General features: G+C 43.6%; 1 protein-coding gene across 2 annotated transcripts; it reads right to left on the bottom strand.

Annotated features, from left to right (window-relative positions):
- Positions 1-4,409: 4,409 nt before the first annotated feature.
- Positions 4,410-18,229, bottom strand: LOC114450414 (probable cation-transporting ATPase 13A3). 2 transcript variants are annotated; one of them, XM_028428493.1, is made up of 33 exons: positions 17,748-18,229; positions 15,227-15,296; positions 14,650-14,823; positions 14,363-14,524; positions 14,203-14,273; positions 14,035-14,118; positions 13,855-13,924; positions 13,628-13,762; positions 13,453-13,525; positions 13,135-13,266; positions 12,744-12,911; positions 12,488-12,645; positions 12,220-12,408; positions 11,691-11,752; positions 11,157-11,307; positions 10,958-11,080; positions 10,856-10,873; positions 10,549-10,699; positions 10,317-10,437; positions 9,817-9,941; positions 9,576-9,736; positions 9,227-9,325; positions 9,028-9,107; positions 8,858-8,900; positions 8,351-8,460; positions 8,113-8,209; positions 7,945-8,017; positions 7,684-7,861; positions 7,339-7,520; positions 7,150-7,238; positions 6,931-7,011; positions 6,627-6,722; positions 4,410-6,356 (listed from the first exon to the last, which is right to left on the bottom strand). In XM_028428493.1, exons 2-33 carry the CDS (start codon positions 15,275-15,277, stop codon positions 6,174-6,176), a joined length of 3,690 nt encoding a protein of 1,229 aa, XP_028284294.1. In that variant the 5' UTR covers positions 15,278-15,296; positions 17,748-18,229; the 3' UTR covers positions 4,410-6,173. The 2 variants fall into 2 exon arrangements, with proteins under 2 accessions (XP_028284294.1, XP_028284295.1); XM_028428494.1 differs by lacking the exon at positions 6,627-6,722.
- Positions 18,230-18,291: the final 62 nt, after the last annotated feature.

Genomic DNA, 18,291 nt, shown 5'->3' on the forward strand with positions numbered 1-18,291 from the left:
CTGAGGGCAGAGACACTGTTAGAATGTTACAGAGCCAAAAGAGGCATGATCAATTCCAGTTTTAATTCTAATACATGTACAAATAAATACAACATGTCTGACTGAACAATAAAGGCCTGGAAGAGAGACCTTCATGTTTTTCTCATCTAATACATATAGGTGAGTGGGAACATTTTAGGTCTGTATTTATTTGTAGTGCTTCTGTCAGCAGTGTCTTTGACAGTATCAGGTATATCACCATGCTGTTAGATGGATGAATTCTGACGAAACAACAAAAACACACCACATGAGTTATTGACCTCAGACTGTCTGTGTTATCAGTGAGCTGTGGAACACATCTTATCACACCTATCACTCGATTCATGTCATGAAATGAAAAAAATCATTAGAATCTGCTGTAGAGGTGTTTATTAGCTACATATTCCACAGCTGCATTAAAACAGCTGTGAAAGTTTTCAAGTAAAAATCGATTTTTTGATGATTTTGGTGTCTGCATCACTCCTCTTCATCACTCCTCTTCATCCTCACCTGCTGCTCTCTTCTCCACCACTGCCATGTTGGCAGTGAAATGATCATCCTCATCATCAAATACTGCAAAGATTCCCTTTCAACTGCTGGTATGAAAACATCTCAGGCCAGGAGGGGAGGGCACAGACAGAAGGGATCACTTAAACATCTCATCCAGCGCTCCGCTCACTCTCAGTCCCTCCTTCTTCCTTTGAATTCCACCCTTTAAGAGGGAAGGGGTGGGGGCCTCCCTTAGCAACTCCCAGCCCCCGGTTCTGCCCGCCTTTTGTCCCCCTCCCCAACAGCAGTTTCTGCTCCAGAAGCCTTAGACAAGGCCTCCATTAATTGCGGGCCTGTGTGGAATACACACGGGACAATGGGCCCAACAGAATGTCCGGCCCCCAGACAAGGCTGGAAACAAGTGGTACAGGAATCCGGCAGAATAGACTCGTCCTGGCTGATGTCACTGAATACATTTACCTACCTCAGAGCGCATTCACTCTGTGCTTTGTTTTATTTGGACAAAAAAGAAGGGGTAGGGGGAGCTAGCAGTATCAATGGAGAAGAGGAGCTGGGGTGGTGGGGGGGGGCACGAGGATGGGAAATAACTGGTTGTCATGGTGATGCGCTGAATCAAAAATATGGACGAATTTAGCAGAGGCAGAGATGTAAAAAGGGTAGAGGGCATTAGATTAAACCCTGTGCGAGATAAGAGAAGTCTGAAAACAGAGGTTTGGGTTTTTTTTTTTGAGTATTCAGGCCTGTTTATACGGCAATAAAGAGCGGATAAAGAAGCGGGAGATTAGGAGACTCATGTTTGTCAACAACAACCTGAGCAGTTTCAAGTCAGCTTATTCCAAGTCAGTACACCGGGCTCGGAGGGGATGCTTAACAGGGGCAGGAGAAGCTGCGGAGGAGAAGGGGGACCATAGAAACTGGTATTTCAGCATAACAACCTGCCATCTGTCACCTAATGTGGTTGGTTCAGTCTTTAAAAATGCCAGCATTTAGATCTTCAACTTGGAGGCAAAGGCAATGAGACCGAAGTCTTATTGAACTCTGGGTCTCCCCCTTTGAAAAGGGAACCCAGTCATCGCCTTATCCCTCATCAAATTGAGAAACGCTTTCAGGGATTCTAAGAGAGGCCTCACATTTAATTTTTAAAACCCAGACATGAAAGTGTTGCCTAAACCACATTCAGAAGTGGAAAGTCTTTAAAGCACTAGTTAGCATGTAGATTATATGCATTTCAGCGCATTGTCAAAGTATCTACGTGTATTTACATGTTAATATGTTCAGGGATGCCATCGCCTTGAAAAGGTGTTGGGGGTAGGTTGGTGAACTGCGTGTTTTCTCTCACTGCACCATGGCAATGTGATTTCTTTGTACCATCAAGGTTCAAACACATTCCTGTAAGGCCATGCATATTATGAGCACTGATTCCCTGACACACACAAAATAAAACCTGGGAACCTGTTGATCCTGAGTCTTGTCTATAAATATACACCAAAGTTATCTCAAGTTAAATTCGATCTTTTTTTTCTCAGTAGATCTGCTCCTCTTTATCAGCAGTACGTTTCCAGCAAGCCCGGCTGGTGTCCCGCTACTTGGAGCTTATCCTCATCCAAGCAGACTCCATATCCATGAGTGTGTTTGCAGTGGGATTTATGAAAGTGAAGATGCCCCATTCTTGTCTCTCAAGATGACTCACCAGACCAGCATTTTGGCCACTTATGCTGTGAAAGCAGCCTGGGGGATGCCCTTTCAGCACTCGAGGACCTCTGGCTGAGTCTCCTTCACACAGCAGATCAGCCTCACTTGGGAAAAAAAGTCCCTGCTCTTTACAGAGAGGGATATCCAGAGGGATGGCGCGCTCCTCGTCCCAGGGCCTCCCTTCTTCACCTGCCGGCTTAGCACTCATCACTTATGCACATAATCCCTGGTTAGTGCATGTGATCCACCAGCCCGGGCCCGGGACCCTGGCCCCCGTGCCTCCCCACCACACATGCTTGCTGGGTGGCTCCTGGGTGGCCATGGCAACTCTCATCTTCTCATGACAGTTAGGCTTCAGTCATGGCTCTAAGTCCCTCTTCAGTCACAGTGCGTCTTTTTCTGTCCACTGTTTTCTATCTCCTAAAGCCGTCCACTGTTTGCGTGTTGTCCCATCTATAGCTCTCTGCCTCTCCTTTCTCCCATTTTGGCTGTTCCCATGCTTTAGCTCAGCTGAGCCTGAGAAAGCGGTCATAACATCTACATGGCATCTACAGGGTCCACAAAAGTGCATAGGTTCTATTCTGGTCCAAACCTAAAGACTGGATTCACCATCAGTGCAAATAAAGGCCTGACCTCATTTAATTGTGAGTCTGATCTGTAAGGTGAGATTTTAAGATACTCTTGTGCACTTCTTTTTGCTGTGTTAACCGCAGGCTTCTGAGTGCAGATCATCTTACACCGATGCAACCCTGCAGCCTCGACCATTAGTTTGTTTAAAGCGCTGAATATCACAGGGCCCTCAGGGGAGAGCGATAGAAGCCGGCTATGTTGTGTGGCCCCACACTAACAAGTGTCACAGTGATCCGAACCAGTCCTCCCCCTGTGTGAACGCCATGTGAGAGGCGGCTCCATCCATGCCCCTGCCACCTCCGCACAAGGCCCTCCATTGACTTCTAACCTGATGAGAGACCACAGGAGACAAAGAGCCGCGGGGCGGGGCCCGTCCCTCCGACAAGCCTGTGAACAAACGTTAACACGGCTGCAACTGTCCACCCCCTGAATCACTGAATTTATTGACCAACCACAGAGCCCATTCAGGCCTGGAAGGACTGATAAAGGAAGGGGGACAGGGACGCCATGAAGACCGAGGGAAGAAGCCCATGCTTAGGGGACAGGAGGGAGGAGAAGGGCTTTGTGACTGTCTGGTGGGTCACAGACCTTTTAAAAGATGTGGATGCCTTTGTGTCATCTGTAAAATGAGACCAGCCATAAGTGAGCATCAGGTTGGCCTTGTGTCCGGACTATTAATCAAGACAAGGGCCTTATGAGTGTCCAACGAGCTTTGTTGGAACTGCAGCAGGCCGACTTCTGTCTCCTGCAGACTAAGGACATTTGAAAATGAGTGTGTCCAAAAGAACCGCTCAAAGTCTCTGTTACAAGGCTAATTATTCTGAGCAGACCCGTCTGTAAGCAGTAAACAGACTGTGTGCACGGCCCCAAATCTTGAAAGTACACAACTCAGACAAAAAAACGTATGTGTCGCAGAGAAAGGAGAAAAAGTCTAAAATGCTTGAAAACACACACGTCTGAGCACAAGCTTGAGAAAACCTTTTGGAGCGAGTAGCTAGCTGTGAGGAAGAAAGACTGTGTGTTTTAGCTTCTTTATGTCTTTCTACCACTCCCCATCTGTTGCTCTACTGATACAAAGGGAATACAGCAGAGTACACAAAAACCCATATTGCTTTGTGGAGAGGCAACACTATCCACAAAACTACATGGCAAACACCACTGCAAAGCAAGACATCCTGGCTCTGCACACAGCGGTGTTTACCGAAAAGATGATCCGTGCAAGTCACAGAGACACACATGAATTCATGATGCCTCCTCATCCTCATCATGAATATTCCCAAAAAGGCTCTTCCCCTGATCTGTGGGAGATTCTTTTCTTTTTGGTACAAGAGAGGACCCCCGTCCCTTATTCACAGTCCCCCCTAAATCCACCCATTCACTGCCTATAGGCCCTGATCTCCACATGAAATGATACCCTTCTTTCTCCTCCACTCTCGCGCCTTTAAGCGCCCATATGCCAGGCAGCGAGGAGGCTGGGAAAGCCCATAATTGATCAGTAAGTCTTGGCTGAAAAAGTGTGACCAAGGTCAGCCCCCCACGAAGCACGCAAGAGTGGCTCGATATACAGATTTATTGGGAAATGTGATAGAAGCTCTGCAGAGCAAACACTGGCATATCTGTGGATACACTGGAACATTATTATTATTATTGTAGAGATAAAAAAATAAGTACATTGTATTACAATGTTAAAAATATTGCTCTATTTTGCAACAATAAACATTTTCATATTTACATAGATTTAACTTTGTCAAACGAACTAGAAAAATAACAAAGTTACATAAACATCCCCTCAGCGGTTATATAAAATCGTCACAGCAGCAAGTGTCAATGATTCATCTTGATTAATTTAACATGTCTTAATTAATTAATCAAAACGTCAGTAATGTACAGTACCTTTGTGTTGTTAATGATGTAATCAATGCAAACATTTACACGTTTTATTTCATAGTCGTATGTAGGGAACTGGAGCAGAAATTTATTTCTGAATGGAATCATCAAATGAATGAATGTAAAATCACACACACACACACAGAGAGAGAGAGAGAGAGGATGGTGGCTCTGATCATTTTAAAAGGAAAGGGACAGTATTCCCTGCTTCTCTCTTCCACAGGAAGAATTTCAGCTGAAGCAGAAGTGGAACATTTTATGAACGTGTTTCCTCGAATTCATACAACCTGTTTGTTTTACATATAGCAGCAGCTAATGTCTGACTGATAGCTGGCAAGTCTGTGAAACGAATCAGAAAGCGCCTCACTCAATTCAAATATTCAAAACAGACATGATCAAAACTTTAAACAATGGAAAGACCATCGTACAGTGCCTGGTGTAGTAGTTGCATTTTGTTGAAGACATTATAAGAAAACAACTTTTCTGATTCCTTGCTGAGAGTTAGATGAGACGATTGATACCGTCCTCATGTCTGTAGTTTATTGTTTATTTATGAAGCTACACCTGCTGTAGAGCACTCAGTACTTTCTGCAGGACTGACAACATGTGGCTAACAGCTACATGTTGTACATGATGCACAATCCTTAATACAGACGTGTATGTGCCTGTGTGTATTTGATTGGAGCTGTGTGTTGGTGACCCCTGTCTTTACACTATGCCTCCAAAAGACAACCAACAAGACAGAGCACCGCCAAACTGGAAACAATGGATTGGTCCTTATAGATTTGTATTGTGTTAAGAGCCGTCTGGTAAAAATGGGGAAAAAGTAGATTAAAAGCTAGCTACAAGCACTTTGTGAGCCTTGTTCAGTGCATGTTTGCATATTGTGTTAATTATTTCATACATACATAGTGCAAGTCACATTGCAGCATTTGTTTATGTTCTCTTATTAGCAAGTGTGAGGACAGAGGAATGCACTTTGAGTCATGGCTGTAATCTGGAATGTTCATTATGCTGCCAGGCAATGACATGTGCATGTTAGTTTTGTTTCTCCCTTTGCACCTGGTGAGCTGGTTCCCACTGCTGCGATTCCTGCTTCTACACTGAACAACTATCTTATGCATATATAAACCAGCAAGAAAGCCAATAACTGAATTTCCTAAAAGACGGAATGTTTCCTTTACCAATCCTCTGGCTCAAGTTTCAGCAGTGTGGCATCACAGTACAGCTAAAATCCAAGCGCAGGGTGTTGAGGTGAGTCAAAATATAAAGGACTTTACATCACTTCACAGTGTCAGTCAGTACAGTGAGAGGCCTCTTCTTTGACATTTTGCTCAGTGGAGTACAACACACCATGTTGCATCCTAACCCAACGTACAGCTTAACTGAGAGATTCAGGTGCAGTCTGTGTGTTTGGGTTGAGAGACACGTCAGGGTCAGGGAGGTGCTGAGATGTGAGACTGTGGATCACTGGCGTAGGTGACAGTGGAGGGTTTGGGAGGCCAGGTGGCGTCTTCCTGCATCTCTAGAGCCAGAAGCCTGTAGAGGGTCCTCGGGGGCTTGTTTCTGCGACAGAACAACCAGGAGAGGAAGGACGAGCCCAAGCGTTCATTGGCCAACTGAGAAAATGCATAAAAGTTAGTGAGCCACGTGCAGAAGTATACTGGAAATAAGTTCTGCAAAGTGCGTCATTATTTAAATTTTATTTAAAAAAATGTTTGACATTTTAAAGAGGAAGATGTTTGATTTTTGAGGTGTACTGAAGAAAGTATAACTATGTAAAATATGAAACAGATCAGAGGAAACTACGTGGAGAAGCAGAGGAAACAGGAGTTCAGTGACAATGAAACTATAAAAATCAGACAAAATGTAGTCAAAAGCTTCCCAACCTGTGAGGCGTCAACAGAAGATGACTCAGTGGGGCGCTTTGCCCCTTGATTGCCTTTGAAAACTAGCTTCCACAAGATGATGTCAAGGATCAACATCTACAAGAGATTTCAGTGGGAACCTGAGAATCAGCTGAGCCACGGAAAGACAACAACAACTCGGACTGAAAGCAAAATACATTAGACTGATTGATTCTTTGGTGTACTGAGCACTGATACAGTGAGAGAGAGATCAATGCATGCAAATCACCGTTTTTCCATAGAAAAGCAGGAGATCAGTCACAGAAAGCATTTAGGGTGGGTGTACCTCCAACAAGAACGACACAGCCGCATTCACTATCACAATGACAACCAGAGTAACACGCCAGTCATGGGGAACGCACACAATCTGAGGGGAGGCAGAGGACAAGTTAATGTAACACATATTTACACTTCCTCACCGGGCTCCTGGGCTTCTCTTGATCTTAAAGCAGGGCCTTAGTTATTGTTGAGATCAAGCTGCAGTGAGAGAAAATGAGACGTTTACCTCCAGGAAGTTGTCGATGGCAGAAACAGGATACAACATGATGAAGAGGAGAAAAGAGTACAGCCCCATGCAGGACAGCATGAACGGCCCTCATGGAAGAAAAATGTACATATTTTTATATAGTTACAAAATTATCAGTCTATTATCTCTCTTTCTTTCTATCAGTGTCTTTGATGGGTGAGATCTTACAGTTCTTGTAGCTTGGCTGTCTGAACGGTTTTCCCTTGGAGAACACAATGGCGACAGCCAAATACTGGAAGGAGGAGACGTAGAAGAGGGTGGTGTTTTCATAGTTCCTGATGTTTTTATGGTCGTGTGGGCTTGTTACATTGAAGCTGTGTGAGACACTGGACCTGGAAACATTACAGGCACTGCAGCAGAAGAGAAGATGCAGAAAATGAATGAAGGTCAACTCTGAAAGCAGGAGGTTTGATCCTAACAACCCCTTCAGAGAGCAGCTTTGCATACATGCCATTGTGTTATTCAGATTTTCACACAGACTCTAGATGACGTAAAAACACAGACATTACTCACTCTGACTGAGGCGTCCATATCTCGTACCAGCTTTGCTGCCGTACCAAGAGAAAAGCCAGGACCTGGAACACCAGGCAGGTGAGGATCTGGGTTAGAACTGAGCAGAGCAGTGGACCGGAGATCAGACTGGACGGTGGGCGACGCCACACCAGCTCCTTCCACGCTGGGTTCAGACTCACTGAGGACAAAAACAGACAGTTGCGAGGTTAAAACTTTGCCTGACACCGTGAACTCAAATGTTTCAGATGCTTGTCTGCTCACTTGTAAAGGCAATGATGAGAATGATGGCGACGTCAATGAAGAGAAACTGAAAGTCTCCCAAGTTGCTTAGGATCTAAAATACCAGAGAAGATAATCAGTCACAGATCAGGCTGGATCTACCCACTTCTGGAAACAATGTAAAGTAGTGAGGGTGGGCATCGTATTTACAGAGTAGAGCAGAGTGACACTGAGGTACTGGATGATGCTGTAGAGAGCCATGAACTTGAACACACAGAATGATGTGATGAGGGCAGCCCGCCCCTCCCTTTGGACAACAAAAACAGAGCAATTTAATGTTTCATGTTAGCAGCATCACTTCTAATAATAATCAATAAAACAGCAGTCAACATGGGAAACAGTGCTGTAACCTGTCCACATGTCCTGTCTTTGAATAATAACTGTATACCTGATGAGGTTTGGGACACAGGAGATGTTTGAGGTGGAGGATGTGAAGGGTGAAGCCACCGAGGCCTCCAGCTCTGACAGAGAAATCCCACTGTGAGCTCTCTTTAGAGCCTGAGGGAGAGAGAAAACTTAATTAGTATAACTCACTTTGCTCTTACTCAATCCCAGAGGTGGAAAGTTCAGTTTTATCGTGTGGCACCTCAGTTGGAGCAATTTTTAATGAAATTCAATCCACTTTTTTTTAGTCAGTGGTTGCTGTGTCAAAAAAAGCACCAAAAACATCAAAACACACAGTGCAAAAAAATCTTTCATTTATAAATGCACATCCAGATTTTCTGTCCTTTAGTCAAACATTATATTTACAACTTTAAACCCAACAAACACAAAGTATAACCTCTACTTTTACCATGACAGATAAGCATGTAAGCTAGATTATAAAAGCAGCATCAGCAGCAGCATCTCTGCTGTAATAGATGACACATTTTGACAAAAACAAAAATAAACTTACTCCACAGTCATTAGCACCATCACCACACATCCCAACAGTGTAACTGGAAGATGAAGAAAAATGTGTGAAGGCTGTTTATTCACATGGATGCTATAAATGATTGCTAACACATGGAAACGAAGATGAACAGCAGTGTGGAACCAGTGCCTCAAAGTAAAAGAGAGACTCACTCGATGCTCTGCAGGACTTCCACCAGCTGAGTCTTCTGGTCCGGAGCCATGCGAGCAAACACAGTGGCTCTCAGCACAAGCTGCAGCGCCCCCGTGTGGTTACAGAAAGTACCAACAGTGACATAAAGACATCAGTAAAAGTTAGATTTGTGTATGTGTGACTTGAATCTGACTGTGTTTATATGTCCAAAGCTTGTACCTTCTGGACCAGCTGAGGGAAGTGCTCAGTGATAACAGCGAAGGCTCTGCCACTCACAGCAAAGTGATACATGCCCTCATCCAGGTTTATCTCCACAGTCTGGAGAAGAAGATGAGTCACACATTACTGAAACAGAAAACTGACAAACACAGATTTAATATTCCTTTTCTTTCTATTTGTGGACGTCTTTCTGCTCTGTGGCAGTGACTAGTGTGTTTTAAGGTATTCAGTTCTTTTGATCTGACACACACATGCCTGAACATGCCGCTATATTAAAGCTATAACAAAATGGCTTAACTTAACACCACCTATGCAGAGCTGCTTCTGGCTTTGTGACTGTAAACCTTACCTGGTTGTTGACAGTCTGAGCAGGGTTTTCAGTGTAAGTCCAGGTAATACTGGCAGGCTGGAAATCTCTGGGAGGTACAGCATCTGCTATAATGACCTTCTCATACGGACGGACCATCCCACAGTCTCTAGCCACCGATATCGCCGTCAACATGTTGTCTCCTGACAGAGGAGAGAAAGTGCTCACATGGACATTCATGACAACATAAAGTAAGTGACACAACTCGCTGTGCTGGGTTTACCTGTGACCATCAAAGTGCGGATGTTAGCTTCTCGTAATTCACGCAAAACACCAGCTGTCTCCTGTTTAATTTTGTTCTGCATGATGATCAGACCAAGGAACTCCATGTTGGTCTCGATCAGGTCTCTAAAGCACAAAAATCACACAGCTCCAAATACTGACATTTAATAGATTTCATGTCTTCAAACACAACATTTGCTTGTGTCATTATTAGACCTCATAAAGCTGCCACATCAGTCCAGGAGCTGCAATTCAGTTTTCTAAACTGTTTACTTTAGTTAATGATTTCCTACATTTACATGACGGTAAACATCCACAACAAGCAGTAATTTGTCCTTTTTAATTATGTCTTCCCGTGAGCTTTTAAATCAATTAATTCTCAACTGTTTTGTTAATGCACCATATTTTCGCACTCATTACACACACACAGGGTAGCAGTATTTTAAGCGTGGGTGAAGCCGCCTGCACTGTGGACGGTGTTATCTGTGGGTAGAGACGTACCTGCTGAGGCTCTGGACTTTGTGCCAGGAGAGTTTGGACTCCAGCTGTCGATGTGCCAGGGCAATAACCCTGAAGCCCTGCCTAGTGTAGGTCTCCAGAGTCTCTGTGAAACTCTGTGGGACTGAAGTAAAGGACGGAGTCAGTCTGAGATGCATTGAGTCTGAGATGCATTGAGATGCTAAAGGATAAATGAAATATTCATCCTACACCTTTAACACATCAAGTGTCTGACCTGTGTGCTGTTTGCAGAGGCTGGCCACGACCTCAGGCGCCCCTTTGAGGAAGGTGACCATGTGTTTTTCCCCTAGCCTCCTCACGACCACACTCATTCTCTGCAGTGCTGAGGAGAAGGGGAACTGACGCACAATACCAATCTCACAGGACTGAGGGACACAAATAAAACATTTTCACTACCTTCAACTTCTTCACTTTTCACAATCCAATTTTAATGACAATCATATTCATATTCATGAACACAATGTAAACTAATTACTAATTACTAAAAGAATCATCTTTTAATGGAAAAAAGGAAAACTTACTGATAATTCCAAAAGCTCCTAGAAAAAAAGGATTAATAACGTTACTTTTCTTACATGGACTTACATACATTTATTGCTAAACAAAGATGCTGATCACTGTACCATGTTCTGAGTCATTAGATTGTTCTGATTGGCTTCGGGGCCGGTGTGCTTTGGAGGTCGTACCACTGTGGGCATTATTGGATTGTGGAGTGCAGTCTCTTCCTCTGTGGGCTCTTCCAGGATCTGAAACAGAATAATATCTTAATGTCATCATGGTGAGGTCTAGCTTTAACAGACTGGTCTGGAAACCTTTGCCTACCCAGCCTGTGGCGTTGAACATCTTGAGGTCTAAAGGGTCACCAGAGAGCTCTCCTTCTATCTTGGTGAGTGAGTGGCAGGTTGCCATGCAGGCCACAAATGGAGTGTTCACCAGACTCTCTTTAGCGGCCTCAGACTCTGGTGCAGAAAAGCTGCAATAAGGAGGGAACACTTGACTCAATGACAATGACAAAACCACAGAATATTTCTGATGCTGTACTATGAACAGTTCATGTGAAAACACAACAGTAATATGATTTCTGTGCAACATTTGGAATTCACTAACAATCTGAATATATAAGCAGGAAATGAAATCCATCTGTTCACTATTTATCCAGACTGGATATGATGCCTGAATAAATCCAGACACAGAGACATAATCATGGACATAAAGTCATATTCTATATGCTGTCTATCCTTTGGCTTTCGGAGCACCTATTCTACATGTGCAGAAAATGTTCAAGGAAATATAAGATTCTATTAACCAATCCTGATAAAAAACAAATCATATCATCAAAAAAACATCACCTCCTACCTGCCATCTTCAGCCCTCTGAATACCCCACAGGTCCAGACCGTCCTCTGTCAGAGTGCCAGTCTGAGGGATGGAAACAGACGGTTAGCAATAACTTATATAAGGCTTCACACCTCAGGACAGGAAATCAGCCTGAAGAGCCCACAGTTGTCAAATTCCTGTTGCTAAATGGGTCCACATCACAAAATAATAAAATTCCAGAAGCAGTAAAACTGTTGCAAAATTGTTGCTGATTGTCTGTAATCAAATCTACATTCTTGCTTGTCAGATTTATGTCCTTGAAGATGCTTTTTTACATTAATCCACTGCTGTGTTAACATAATATGAGATGGAAACAAAAAGCATTATTACACGACCACAGCTCTGCCTCAAGACATCAGGACAGCGAGTGGGTTTTGATGCTTAGAATCATCATCTTCATGCATTCTGAAGGCGAGATTAACTGCATCGAATGAGTCATGTAAAGTTCCTAGAATTCATTCTGATGTAACATCTGAGGAACCTTTTACACAATGACAGTTGAGGATCACCTTGTCAAAACAAACCACGTTCAGCTGCCCACACATGTTGATCCTCTGGGGGCTGATGCAGAAGATGCCAGCACGCTTCAGACGCCGCTGTGCGTACACAATACCGGCTGTCATGGCTGCTGGTAAGGCTGGTGGCACGGTGATGGTGATAATGTCCAGCGACTCGGTGATGATGGTTTTAGCCGGGACCTGGGTCAGTTCAAGAGACAACCATCAGCTGCTGACGCTTAGCACATTTAAGGTGTCTCCTCTTAAACAGCACCAATACCTTGTTCATGATACTGAGGACGATGGTGTAGATGAAGCCGATGCCTGCCACCCCCACCAGACACAGCAGGAACAGGTAGGCATCGCGGTACAGCTTGAAATCTGTGGGTTTAGGGTAGAGGATGGAGCGCACCAGCTGGCCCTTCTCTGTACTAAAACCTGTGGATGTTGTAGTCACATTTAGAGGCCAAATCCCTTCAGTTCTGATCAGTGTGTACTCTCCATCATTACATGGTGTTGTCCCCTGATTGTCTCACCTGTTCTGACTACAACAGCCTTCACCATTTCACCGGCATAGAAGCGGGTCTGGATGACGTGGGTGCCACAGAACAGGGTGTGCTTCTTATGTTCCTCCAGGCTGTAGCTCATGGCGGCCTCCTCTCCTGAGCTGGGCAGACTAGTTTTGGTGACTGGTACACTCTCACCTGGAAGGACAAACAGTCATGAACAGAACCACTACTGTAACATTATGTAAAAACACTAGCACTCTATGACAGCTTCATCTTAATGGGTTTAAATTATTTTGTTTCATCCTACTAATATTGTATTAATGAGACATTAATGGCTTATAATAACTTTCAAAAGAGGTTTTGGATAATTATTCATGACGATGATCAAACTGGATCATGTATTTTAAATGTATCCCACCTGTTAGCATGCTTTCGTTCACTATGCAGGTTCCATGGAAGAGCACGGCGTCGCAGGGCATTATCAACCCATTTGGTGGAATAATGATGACATCACCAGGCACAAGCTCAGTGGACATGGCCTGTTCAATGTCTGTGATCAGAATTAAGAGAGAAGATCTATATTATACACACTCTCTGCAGTCACTCATGAGGCAATAATGTGATTCATACTTTACAAAATAATAAAACAGGGGTAGTTCAGTGCATAAACATAGTAATTCGTCATAACAAAATGTGTTATCTGATTTTATGAGCCTCATCACTGTAGCAAACATGCCTTTATTTCCTCTGCACACTGAAACACGGACCACGCTGTGTGCTGCCACCATGTCATGGAGCATCACATATTGCTGGAAAAAAAAACAGAACGCTGATTCAGATCAAAGAACAACACCAAAGTCAAGACCAGAACAAAAGAATGAATCGTATTCTGAGGCTCTGCTTTGACTCACCTTTTTAATGGTATACAATGAGGTAGCTATTGAAATGGCAGACATTAAAACTATGGCTGAAGCATAATAATAGTAGTCCTCAACACTCCACAGTATCACACTGAAGAGCTGGAAGATGTAAAAAGGGTTCAAGACCTGCCAGAGAGAGACAAAAAAGCACAAGAAGAAGAAATATTGATGATTATTTAGGGTTAGCTGAAAGAAGAGCTGCCACACTCGAAACTCACCTCCTTTATGAGGAGCTTGAACAGAGACGGCACTCTCACAGCAATCTCATTCTCCCCAAAAAATGACCTCCTGATCAAAAACAACAACAAAAACAACAACAATAATTTGTCCATTTGTCATGTCATTGATATTCTTCCACCATTTATTAATGAATAAATTATTAAATTATTAGCATGTACCTGTAGTCCTGCAGCGCTTTAGAAAGCCCGGAGCTGTGCTCAGAGTGGATGCTTGCGCAGCTCACATTCACATCCTCTAGGCCTCTAGAAAAGTCACACACATTCACTTCTAGTGTGCAGAGCAGCAGAGACACACAACACACTCTGATGTTTCTGGGGGACTCTTACTTGTATGACTCAAAGTTATGTATCACATCATTCCAGTAGTATTTAGTGCTGTGGTGGGTGAAGTACTGGATCTAAGAGAGCAAAGAAGATATTGGCTCTGTCACAGCTTTACAGACAGTCATCTAAAAGCAGCTGATCACTGTGACAAGAAAATTCAAACCTGTGCAGGCTGCCTCTGGCAACACTTCCCATGATCCTCACCGACACTGTGGTCTCTGTTTGGCAGCTGAGTTTCGGACTGCAGGTCCAAATCATTGAAGGGTTTCTTACCCGGAGCCGAAATCACGTGTACTTTTGCTCGAAACCACTGCTTAAACTCATCCTGTGACACAATACGAAGACCTACATGTTTTTGTGCCTGTTACACTGAATGTATCATTTGCAGTGTAATAGAGAAACTTAAGAACAATGCACAGGAGTGAGATTTAAATTAATTAAAGTTCCTACCGTGGTCCTAAGCAGGAGCGTGTGTGCGTTCTTTAGAGAGGTGTGTGTGCAGGTGCCTTTGACAGCCCACTCAGGCAGCCAATAGAGAAGCAGCAGCAAGAGACCACCGGAGCAGACAGCACCCACACACACCAGGATCATCTTCCACAGACAGGGCTGGTAACCCCACACCTCCTACACACAGGTGAGAGCAAACACATGGCCATATTAGTAATGGGCCGATAAGACAATTCCCTCTATGTGGAAAATAGTTTAGCTAACTAACATCTACACTAACAACAAAGTTGAGCTTAGCTTAGCTTACATTTTGGAAATAGCTAGTGTGACTCTAAAGGGGACTCTGTGTAGTCCAAACTGGTGAGCTGTGAGCAGATCTTACTTTCCACAAGAGTCAAATCTACACCAAGCTTCATATTTAAATCCAGAGTGATGATTAACCACACACAGTATGTCTGCTTAAAGGGACCAAAGCACTACAGTTCTTGACACTTGTGTTTGACGGCCTCTAATTAGTAGTATAAAATCCAAACCATAAAAAGTTCTATATGATTAAAAGATAAAATAAGGAAACATTTACCATTTCATCCTCCAGGCCCTGGTTGATGATTTCTACTTCTTTCGTCTTCATTCTGTCAGATGTGCCACAGCTCGAAGGAACAATAAAAAGACATCGTGTTATTTACTACAAATATAAAGGCCTGTGCAGCAGGTGTTTGATCACAGGAGGAAGTGTTTGGCTCTAAAATGTTACAATCTGGGTCAAGGGCTCGTAAGGACTCGACTTTATGACTTCTTGACTGAAATCAGCCCAAACAGGGAAGAGGATGGCAGTCACTCATTTACCTTTCTGTTATATGAGTTCATTGTCATCATGTAGACAAACCAGGAAGAGTCCAAACATAGAAGAAACCTTAATGTGTAACCTGTACAGCCAGCAGAAATCTTTACATGATGAATAATGAGCTGCACAGCATGAAAAGATGAAAGCTCTCCAGCAAGTAACAACATGACTGAAAAGAACGATGACATTGAAGGAAAACATCTACCTTCACTGGGCGTTTCATGTGTTTCCTGGAACGCAAGCTCACTGAATTGATATTCTGATCATTAAAGAAGTCAATGTTTTGAAGCACAATAGCAGGTTTGATCACAATCACATGAGCATCACACCAGACTGACCCTCCATATGACCCTTATCTGATTTACTGATTGACAACTTTATTGATGCACGCTTGTGCAATTCCTCACAATAAATGGGACCATGCATGGTGTGAAGCAATGAGCCTGTGCAGGATATAGGTTATGATACACAGAAACCTTGCACACATGTTCAATAACATGTGTGCAACTCATGCAGACTCCTCCGTCTCCACATCACACTGACTCTGTTTATCCACAGAAAATCGTTAAGAGCACAGAGTACATGTCAGTACCACTACTTCACTACTGTACTTTTCTCCTACTTCTACTTTCACTACATATTTTTGATAAGAATACTTTTACTCCGACACACCCGAGCATCACAGAGGCTTGATCAGCACATACCTGCCTAAGAGGAGGCAGAGACCGAGAGGAGGCTTCTCAGCAGAGTGCACTGCTGACCAAAGCAGCAGGGTTTGTGTTGTTTTTCAGTGGAACAGATGCCTCAGTGACATTGTTCCTCTTCATCCTGTGTGCTTCTATACTCTTTGGATAATGTGTTAGTTCAGTTCATGCTATATTGTTGATTTATGTTTATTCTATAGTGATAAATATGAGATAGATTAATAATATAGTAATCAGAATGACTGCTCCGCTCTATGTGCTGTATGTGAGGTTGTATTTCCAGTACAGCTTGGGAACAGTTTGTTACTAATGTTTGTTGTTCTTTTATAAATATTAGAGTTTGCCTGGTGGTTGTTATTAAATGATAATTAAGTAATAATATTATTACTATTATTATAATTTGTTTAGGTTTGTTCTGTTATTCAACACCACTCCCTCCCATCTAAGCTCCTTAAGTAAAAAGGCTGAGAATCCATCCCTGTATCCTCTTTTTCATGTTGTGGCTTTAGGTTGTGTGACATGAACAAGTGACAAACCCTCCACCAGTGACCACTGGAGCAGAGCCTCCATTACAATGACAGTATCACTGCCAGAGCAGCATGGCTCTGCAACTGACTGCAAGCAGGTTCGGTGGAGCTGGCTTGTCATTGGACGATCAAGCTGTCTCACAACATGTGGTTCAGTTTGCTCCGCCCTGCCTCTCAGAACTATATGAACAGAAGACTGCTTTCTTTATTAACTGTATAACATATTAAAACTGCATACTTGTACTTGAGTACATCTTTAAACATGGAATACTTTAATACTTCTACTTGAGCATGGTGCTTAAAGAATACTTCTACTTCTACTGAAGTCATTTTTTGGTACAGTATCTGCTACTTCATACATCTCTGGTTAGAAGAGACACATGTTTACATCATAACTGAGGATAAAGCACATCATGTCCCCATGAACATGGTGCTGTGAGGATGCTTCTCTGCAACAGGTCCTGGAAGAGACTAAAAAAAAACTACTCCAAAGTGATTTTTTTTCTCAATCTGAACAGCACAAATCCAGTTAAAGCAGGTTTGATTCCAATCCGGCTAGATCCACCTCTCGGAGGTGGGTTGAGCCGCAAAGTGAGGCAGGAATTCAGGCGAGCTGCATCCATGTGCAGCAGGACAGAGCTTTAAGGACTACTGTGTAAGAATGAAAGCAGTGTCCAGATGTGCTGAGCGGAGCCAAAGGGTGCAAGGTGCCTCACAGAGCAGCCACTTTAACCCCTCATAACTCTATTAAACTATACAGTGCAGGAGTCACACCCTGCTGCACTGTGTGCGTGTGTTCGATGGTAACTCGTTCAAAATGATGAAAAAATGTCTAGAATAGTATAAAAGAAACTCCGATGTTTCACTGTGGGTCAAACTACTTTACGTGGAGCCGTTTTCTGTCACTTTTAGCAGCATGATACAAAGTCCTTAAAGCTGCTGATGAACTCACACAGCTCGCATTTACTCCAACTTCCCCCAAACGTCAGAATCATCGTGTAAATAAGCTGCGAGTTAATAACTTACCGAAGCCTCTTCTCTTCTGTATCAACAAGTCACACGTTGCATAGTTGTGCAAGTAAATGGTCGCAGTAAAAGTTGGCTCGGATGCCCTCTGCAGCCTGTTCACACCGCCGATCCCACAGCACGCGTCTGAATTACCGCGCGGACACAACAGAAACCCACGCTGCGCGGCGGCCGGACCATCCCAAACCGGTCCATTCAGAAGGAAGTGGGGAAAACAGGATGTGAGGTCATCAGAGGAGACCCACGTTCGGGCTGAATTTCTTCAAGTTGCGACAAATCGTAGCTGTGCGGAGGCGTGTGTGTGCGGCGCGCTCAGCCTGCGCCACTGCACACTCAGCAGCCGCCTCTCTCTCTTTTTTACGCAGTTATAGCGCATCAAATCATTATCGACCCGCCGGTGGGAGGATGTGGCGTGTTCAGCTGTAAAACTGGAGTTAGTTCAGGTCGGTGGCAGAGAAGAAATAAGTCTGTGACTTGGCGGAAGTTGCACACAGTTCTGGGTTAACCCTCTGCTGCTTTACCAGATGTTTTAACGAAACACCAC

This window comes from Parambassis ranga, chromosome 17, assembly GCF_900634625.1.
Source record: "Parambassis ranga chromosome 17, fParRan2.1, whole genome shotgun sequence".
Lineage (NCBI taxonomy): Eukaryota > Metazoa > Chordata > Actinopteri > Ambassidae > Parambassis > Parambassis ranga.

Excerpts from the sequence above, each read along its gene's own strand:
- LOC114450414 (XM_028428493.1), bottom strand. The coding sequence starts at position 15,277 with ATGAAGACGAAAGAAGTAGAAATCATCAACCAGGGCCTGGAGGATGAA. Across the intron at positions 14,824-15,226 it reads AGGGCCTGGAGGATGAAATG|GAGGTGTGGGGTTACCAGCC; the intron begins GTAAATGTTTCC and ends ACCTGTGTGTAG. Across the intron at positions 6,357-6,626 it reads CTTCTGTTGACGCCTCACAG|TTGGCCAATGAACGCTTGGG; the intron begins GTTGGGAAGCTT and ends GCATTTTCTCAG.